This window comes from Portunus trituberculatus, chromosome 47, assembly GCF_017591435.1.
Source record: "Portunus trituberculatus isolate SZX2019 chromosome 47, ASM1759143v1, whole genome shotgun sequence".
Classification (NCBI taxonomy): domain Eukaryota; kingdom Metazoa; phylum Arthropoda; class Malacostraca; order Decapoda; family Portunidae; genus Portunus; species Portunus trituberculatus.
This window is the reverse complement of record NC_059301.1, coordinates 26,820,750-26,829,674: the sequence shown is the minus strand read 5'-3', so window position 1 is coordinate 26,829,674 and position 8,925 is coordinate 26,820,750. Positions and strand designations below refer to the sequence as shown.

Genomic DNA, 8,925 nt, shown 5'->3' with positions numbered 1-8,925 from the left:
TATGTCCTCCAGTTAGTGAAGGAGTTAATTCCGAGAGTAATTATTCTTTTTCCTTCTTTCTGAATGTCCCTTTCTTAATGTCCCTTCTTTACTTCTCGTTCATTACTGCGCCTTAGGTGTTCAAAGGATGTGTTCTTTGGTAACCTTTATATATTTATTTACCTCTTTTTGGTATAACTTTTTATCTTAAGTTTTGATTATTGACTCGCATTGATTGTTGTGAGGTGTTTGTTGTAATGTCAATAATGAATGAGATGTAAGATTCGTATATAGGAAGTGAGTGAGTGAGTGAGTGTGTGAGTGTGTGTGTGTGTGTGTGTGTGTGTGTGTGTGTGTGTGTGTGTGTGTGTGTGTGTGTGATAGATGGGTACATAGATAAACATAAATAAGAAAAGATAGATATTTAGAGATAGATAGATAGATAGATAGATAGATAAATAGATAGACAGAGAAAGAGAGAGAGAGAGAGAGAGAGAGAGAGAGAGAGAGAGAGAGAGAGAGAGAGAGAGAGAGAGAGAGAGAGAGAGAGAGAGAGAGAGAGAGAGAAGAGAAAATATTCCTGTGTATGTCATAGTCACATAAGCACACACACACACACACACACACACACACACACACACACACACACACACACACACACACACACACACACACACACACACACACACACACACTGAAGCAATGGCCGATACCTTCCCGGAGGAGCAATAAAAGCGCCAGACGTGTGTCAAGATCCCTACTGACGTATTGAAGGTCTTCATCGACAGGGAGGAATGAAAAAGTTTAGCGAGGAAGGCTGAGTGTTGGCGGCAAACAGGACAGGGACATTTTGCGATCACGCTGAGACAAGTATGTGTAGTGAGTGTCTGCGGATGTGTTTGCCACGCATAGAACCGGTTATACATAGGTAGACAATAAAGAGTAATACCAATAGTAATACAATTGGATCATGCGTTGAGTCTTACAGAACAAACACTACTCAACCGAATACTTAAGCTGATTGATCGAGATGCTTTTAGCCTTCAGCCAATCATGTACCGTGCTTTCCTCTCTCTCCTTTATTTTCATGTAGACTAATGTAGACCTATGTGAATGCAATGGAGTTGCACTGCTTAAAGGTTTGAAAATACATGTCTAAGCTAATAAGGGCACGAGCAGCTGACTATTAGAGCACCACGTTTTCTTTTGATCATTTTGGCGAGTTCCCTCTTTCATTCTCGATCCCTCATATGTGCAAGGACGAAATAACGTGTTTGTGATAGAAAATATAATACCACTTGTACATTAGTTTAAGTGCTTTTGAATACTACCAATACTGAAGTTTCCAGAGTGGCGGAGAGCAAGGGTTTGATTAGCTCGTATTGGGCTTGTTTCTAGACCAATTAGCTGTCAGTGTTGGGTTGGTGTCGCGGAGGCTAGTCATGTGTGTGTGTTAGAGCGAAGGAAGGGCGTGGGTGGCTCCCCCTGCCTCCTGGTGCCCGTCCTTCATTCCGGCACGTGGACACCGATACCTCTTCTCCGTACTTGCTTCACCACATCTTTGTTCCTTCCCACCGTGGCTTCCATTTCTGCTTCAATCACGTTAATATATTTTGTCGTCCCTCCCTTCCTTTAATCCTCTTCTCCTCCACCGCAATTTCCTTTCCTTTCTTTGTTGCATCTCTCTCTCTCTCTCTCTCTCTCTCTCTCTCTCTCTCTCTCTCTCTCTCTCTCTCTCTCTCTCTCTCTCTCTCTCTCTCTCTCTCTCTCTCTCTCTCTCTCTCTCTCTCTCTCTCTCTCTCTCTCTCTCTCTCTCTCCTCCACTCATACCGTCCCCCACCCCCAGCAGTCACACCCTCGCCGGATGAGCGCATGTAAAGGTATGATTTGACATTCAAGTAAAGGGATTCTCTAACAATAATTGCATGGATTCCTGTACTGTATATATATTTTTTGTATTTTTCTTATCTTTTGTTTGCATGATGGCCAAAGTATTTATTCTTCTTATGTAGTTTTACGATTTTTTTGTTTGTTTTGTTTTATTTTGTTTAAGTTTGAACGTTTGTGAATATATATATATATATATATATATATATATATATATATATATATATATATATATATATATATATATATATATATATATATATATATATATATATATTCGTTAGGATTTAGTGTTTATTTTTTTATTTTTTTATTTTTTTTGGGTACAATGAAGTTTAGTTTAGTATACACTACATAAGTCGCACACCGGACACTGTTGTATACATAATATATATATTTTTTTGTTGGTTTTCCTTCATGTACGATAAATTTTCGTTTGACAGAAAAGGACACAACAGATATTTCAAACATCGGGAAACTTCATACACCGAATATAGTCTTCATTTTGGTCACATGAGAGAAAGACACAATATTCTATACACAGATTCTGTTTCACACACACACACACACACACACACACACACACACACACACACACACACACACACACACACACACACACACACACACACACACACGTACGTACATACATACATACATACAGCGCTACTTACAGCTACAGTAAGACAAATATATATATATATATATATATATATATATATATATATATATATATATATATATATATATATATATATATATATATATATATATATATTATATATCACCTATATAAACTCTATATTATCTCTTCTTTTATGTTACATTATATTCATTCATATTTATTTAAATATTTCTATTTATGTTTCCCATAAGATTTCTGTCAGTAGCAGCATATAAAATATAAGACAAATAGCAATATTTTGATCTGTTAGTCGGAAAGCATCACAGATATGTGGAAGGACACGAGGGAAGGAAGAAGGAACATCACTTTCTTCCTCCTTCGCCTCTTCCTTCCCTTCCTCAGTTTATAATATAGCCTCTGATGGCGAACCTTGGCTATGGGTCACTATCGTCTCTATCGATGCACCGCTTGTAACAAAGACTCAGACTATGCAGCGGCTTGAGTAAAGTCATTGTGAATACAATGGTTTCCAGGTCGCCTCGGCACAACAAATATTGTATAATGTTAGTAATGTTCTCGAGATTCACAAAACTGACTAACCAGAGAACATACAAACTTGTGAACACTTTTGCGTCAGTACCTCCCCCTCCTACATGTCCTGATGTGAGAGAGGTGGACTGCTTCTCCAGAGTCAATCAGGTGACCCACCTCGTAGCACCTAGGCGCTGCCCGGGTGCCGCGAGGACTTGAAGTGTCAAGCTTTTCCCCCGTAAGCTGACACTTCCTGGTAAACTCTCTTAAATCTCTTGTTGTTTTCCATGGCTTCTTAAATTGAAGTCTTAGTGAGTGTGTGTGTGTGTGTGTGTGTTTGTATGTGTGTGTGTGTGTGTGTGTGTGTGTGTGTGTGTGTGTGTGTGTGTGTGTGTGTGTGTGTGCATTAATGATCTTATCTCGTATATTTCATGTAAGAAAAATTTCCACGTTTGTTTCCTCGTTTGAAATTGTATATCTTTAAAATAGAAATAAAAATTCAAAAATTCATTGGAAAGGTTTTGAAATTGTTAAAAGAAAAGTGAGTTATGTCAAGAGATGTGAGAGAGAACCAGAACTTGGGTGCTGAGCATGCGTCTGTTTAGCCGTCATTCTGTCAGTCACTTGTCTGAACACTGAGTCCCTGCCTCGGTGGGTGCGCTCTACGGCAACACACTAGTGCTTGGCGTCGTCGTCATCGCTGTCGTTGTCTCGGTCATAGGAAGGGATGTAGATGGAGGCGTGGTGGGCGGGGCGCGGCGGCCGAATCTCCCGTCTACACACACACCGACACAGGATACTCTTGAAGGCAAATCGGAAATCCTTACTAAAGAGGGCGTAGATGAAGGGATTGATGGCTGAGTTACAATAGCCAAGCCAGAACAGGACCTCGAAGAGCAGGTCATTGATGGCACAGGCCGCACACACCCCGCGCAGGAGGTACATTGTGAAGAAGGGCAGCCAGCACAGCGTGAACACCCCCACGATCACGCCCAGGGTCTTGGCAGCCTTCGTCTCCATGCGAAAGCGTTTTACTTGCAGCTTGATATTGCGCCGCCCCATCCTGGAGGTACCAGTGGGGCGGCCTCTACCTGTCTTTGGTGGCGGCGGAGGCGTGGTGCCGCCTTCCTGCCCAGGGAACCTGTCAGGCACCTGCAGCTCGTTGGGCGGGGCGAGGCTGTTGGGAGTTGGGGAGGTTTGTTTCTGCTTTTGTTGCTGCTTCCTGTGTATTCGCAGGTTCGGCTTCGGTGGTTGCTTCTGCATCTCCTTATCTTTTTGTTGATGCTCATTTACCTGCTCCTTCTTCTGTTGCTGCTGCTGTTGCTGCTGCTGCTGCTGCTGCCCTGTGGAGGGTGCGTCCACCTGGGTAAAATTTGTATCGACAGTGTAGCAAGGATCAGGCTTGGTGGTAGAGGTGTGTATGGAGCAGTGTTCATGACACACATTACAGGGCTCCCCCATGCGCGTCACGTCGGGCTGCACGCCAAGGCTTGGCTTCATGATGAGCTGTGGCCGAAGCGTTCTCATCTTGATATTCCCTCCGCGCGCCCCGCTGCCGTCACTGTCGCCTCCAGTAGGGTGTCCATTATTGCACCGACGGTCTGATCCGCGATGGTGCCGTTCTTGTACGGAGTTACGACCGCGGTGTATCCTGAGAGTGAGTCGTTCTTCCTGGAAGCGGCTGCCCAGGATACGCTTATTCTTGGTGGTGCGGAAGCCCTGGTTGATGGCGCGAGTGGTCTCGGCAGCGGCGCAGTAAATCTTCCAGTAGAAGAAGAGCATCACCAGCGCCGGTAGGAAGAAGGAGCCGCACGCTGAGTACACCACGTACCACGGATCGTCGTTGAGGGAGCAGCTGAGGGTGCAGTCCGCTTCCAGCACAACAGTTTGGGCCCGCTCCGACCCCGTCCAGCCCACCAGAGGCGGTAGGCAGATGAGAAACGAGATGACCCACACCAGCATGATGAGTACCTTGGCGCGCACGTGGGTCATGCGTGACGGGTACGACACGGGCCTTGTCACTGCCACGTACCTGTGGAAGGAGGAGGGGGAGGTGGGTTAACATGCAATGCAAGAGCGCCTATGGGAGGTAAGTATACTGACGCAACAGCACAATAGAAATGTAAACTTAAAACACCGAAGCTTACAGCCAAATGTAAAATGGATTTAGTGTGTTTTGCCAGAGTGTGTGTTAGCATTGGCAGCCGTGTGTACCGAGTCCTTACCGGAGTGTGTACATGAAAGAGCGTGTCATCTCTGTTTCTTGTTTGGGGACGGCTTAAAGTTCTATTCTAGCTCTGATCTTTCCATTCCGAGTCATATTTCTTCAAATCTATGAATCTGTCCACGTCCTACTCCCTTTCCGTCATCACCTTTGCTTTTCTTTATCTAATTAAGTACTTAGAGAGTTTAATTAAGGGGGACCTCTAAGGAGAGTTGTTATTCCTTCCTATCGTTCTCCCCAATTTTTTCCCCCTCAACTTACATTTATTATTTTATAATTTTCATTTCCTTCCTTATCTTTTTCTTTTTAATTTCTATTGCAATAAAACATTACATCTTTGCTATTATTTTTCGTTCCTTCATTTTCTAGTTTTTTTATCTCATTTTTTTTCCGCTTCCTCCCATCATCTTTGGCTTCTGTTGACGTACCTTACCTGACTGGGATCCATGCCTTGGCCTGTAACTCTCCTTTTCTATAAAGGATATCGATCACGACTATAAAGACTGATTTTCTTTGGTGTGCGTGCGTGTTCTTTCTGTTGTGTGTATACCCATGTATTTCTTACCCTTTTACATGATCATAACACTATACAACTTCTGCAGTTATCGATGCCGCACGATAAGATTATTAAGCCATTAGTGCTAAGGTATTTAAGACTGAAACAAAAATTAATTGATAAGAAGAGGACTTTTAAGAATGAACATGAAGTATGTAACTGCGCGACCACAAAGAATCGCATTACTTACAACAGTACCTCAGGAAACCAACAACTAATGAACAAGTTGCTTATCTGGCCACTGAAGATTTTATTCTGAGACACTTTTGTTCTGCACTTTCAATAATTTCATAAGGATCGAATTCAAGCTACACAGGACTTTATTTATTTTTCTATTTCCGTACTTATTTATTTTTACTGTTATAGTGGCAAAATTATTAAAAAAGAAAAACACTTTTGAGAACTCGGCAAATCATCTCTGTGGCCTTTGAAAATAGTCGTGATGCGAGAGCAAAGCGTTTCCGAATAAGAACCAATTAGATTTGCTGGACTGGAGCTAGATAACCCCTTCCTTAAACCATATTTTTTAACGTTTCAGCGTTTTATCTAGAGGTTACTGGACTTTTGAGGGTGTTTTCAAGATTTTAGTGATGTTCTGAAGAGGATCCTGTCCCATGATTAGAAGAAACACATAGGAGATTTATTATTTCCGTAGCCTTTGAAAGTTGTCCTGATAACTAACTAAAATATCTTACTTTCTATATCAAAGTGATGAGTAGGGAGCAGCAAGGGTGAGAGAGATTGGTAAACTCACGTCTTCCAAATCAATCAGAATTGTGTTGAGGTTTCAAACTTTTAGGACATAGTTTCTTCGGTGAGGACTGAAAGAGGTCAGGCGTTTGTTGAAGCACTGTGAGTTATAAAATAGGCACTGGCTAACTTTTACATTGGGAAGTTGAAGGCAGTGATGGTGCGGTGCAGTATAGTATGGCACGAAATTCAAAGCACGTTGCTAGTGTGACAAGGGAGAGTGAAAGAAAGAAAGAAAGTAAGAAAGAAAGGAAGAAAGCAAGAAAGCATAAAGGAAAGAAAGAAAGGAAGGAAAGAAGAAAGTAAGAAAGAAAAGAATCAATAGAAAAACAAATTAATTTGTATTTCGACAAAGAAAAAAACCCCATGAGAATGTACCTTTGACATATTCTTTAAAACGCGACTGCCAGCTGAATAACATTATTGTACCTGAAGTCACCTTCACACACACACACACACACACACACACACACACACACACACCACACACACACACACACACACACACACACACACACACACACACACACACACACACACACACACACACACACACACACACACACACACACACACACACACACACACACACACACACACACACACACACACACACACACACACACACACACACACACACACACACACACACACACACACACACACACACACACACACACACACACACACACACACACACAAGCGAAGTTTTCCATCCTGACCGTCCCAAGACACCTAACTCAGCATTCAAATATAGACACATTTTTATGTCTGTATATTTTCCAGCCAGTCTCACAGATCCACCGTTATCACCCTCAGTTATCCATGGCCATGGCCCTCACCAGCTCGCCTCTGCTCTGGTGCGTCACTCCACCTGGGAAAAATACTCTGCCTTTAATCAGGGGATGTGAAAAATTATCTTATTAATGAGGCTAATTATGGTTTTCCAGCGTTTTTTTTTTTATGGAGCAGGGCTGTATTTTTTATCGTCCTTTTAATTTTTTTTTAGCCTCTTTCCTCTCCCCTTTCCTCCCTTCAGAACATAAAACATTCCGCTACTGGGAACAATATTCCTCCACTTCCTGCACCCTCTTACACCTCTCCATAACTCCTCCTGCGCCTTCTTAACTTCCCCTACGTCTCATCTTGCTTCCACAGACCTGATTTCTCATTCATCACTTCCTTTCCGTTTTTTTTTTCTCGTATCTCATCTCCCATTCACACTTCTACAGACTCACACCTTGCGCCTGTACCTCACTGTGCTTCTCTGTCTTCTTTTACTCACTTTCCTTCGACTTTATCATTCTTACGGATTCCCTTTTCGTAATCAGTCTCTATTCTCCATTTCCGCAATCTTTTCTCTTCCTTCCCCTTCCTGTTCCTGAGTCATATCACCGTCCTTTTCCCTGATTTCTTCCCCCCATCTCTCCTCTCTCTCTCTCTCTCTCTCTCTCTCTCTCTCTCTCTCTCTCTCTCTCTCTCTCTCTCTCTCTCTCTCTCTCTCTCTCTCTCTCTCTCTCTCTCTCTCTCTCCTTTTCTCTCTCTTTCCTTTTGTTTACTGACACTGTCTATCCCTATCATCTTAGCACAGAGAGAGAGAGAGAGAGAGAGAGAGAGAGAGAGAGAGAGAGAGAGAGAGAGAGAGAGAGAGAGAGAATGACGGATTTTTTTTGTTTACTTTTTATTTTCGGCGTTAATACTTGAAATATTACTTGTTTTATGTTTGTATTGCTGCAGGTGAAAAGAAATTATGAACTCAGACACACACACACACACACACACACACACACACACACACACACACACACACACACATACACACACACACTCAGTGGTTAGAGCGCTGGCTTCACAAGCCAGAGGACCGGGGTTCGATTCCCCTGCCGGGTGGAGATATTTGGGTGTGTCTCCTTTCACGTGTAGCCCCTGTTCACCTAGCAGTGAGTAGGTACGGGATGTAAATCGAGGAGTTACGACCTTGTTGTCCTGGTGTGTGGTGTGTGCCTGGTCTCAGACCTATCCGAAGATCGGAAATAATGAGCTCTGAGCTCGTTCCGTAGGGTAACGTCTGGCTGTCTCGTCAGAGACTTCAGCAGATCAAACCGTGAAACACACACACACACACACACACACACACACACACACACACACACACACACACACACACACACACACACACACACACACACACACACACAACTCTTAATGATAATAATAATAATAGTTTTAGTAATTTGCCTCTGTTCCATTAGAGAACTTAACTTTGAAGCGGTAATGGAACTTGCACATGATAAACTTGCACATGATAAACTTTCCGTCCATTAATGCATTTCTGGCAAGCCACTGGAATAAGCTGTCCTTCTGCTCTGATAG

At 42.8% G+C, this 8,925-nt stretch overlaps 1 protein-coding gene across 1 annotated transcript in view; it reads right to left on the bottom strand.

Annotated features, from left to right (window-relative positions):
- Nucleotides 1-2,657: 2,657 nt before the first annotated feature.
- Nucleotides 2,658-8,925, bottom strand: part of LOC123520716 (octopamine receptor Oamb-like) — a 271,000-nt gene continuing 264,732 nt past the window's right edge. The window contains exon 5 of the mRNA XM_045283256.1: nucleotides 2,658-5,054. Within this exon, the coding sequence (XP_045139191.1) occupies nucleotides 3,698-5,054 (1,357 nt within the window). The 3' untranslated portion in view covers nucleotides 2,658-3,697. The remainder of the gene's footprint in view (nucleotides 5,055-8,925) is intronic.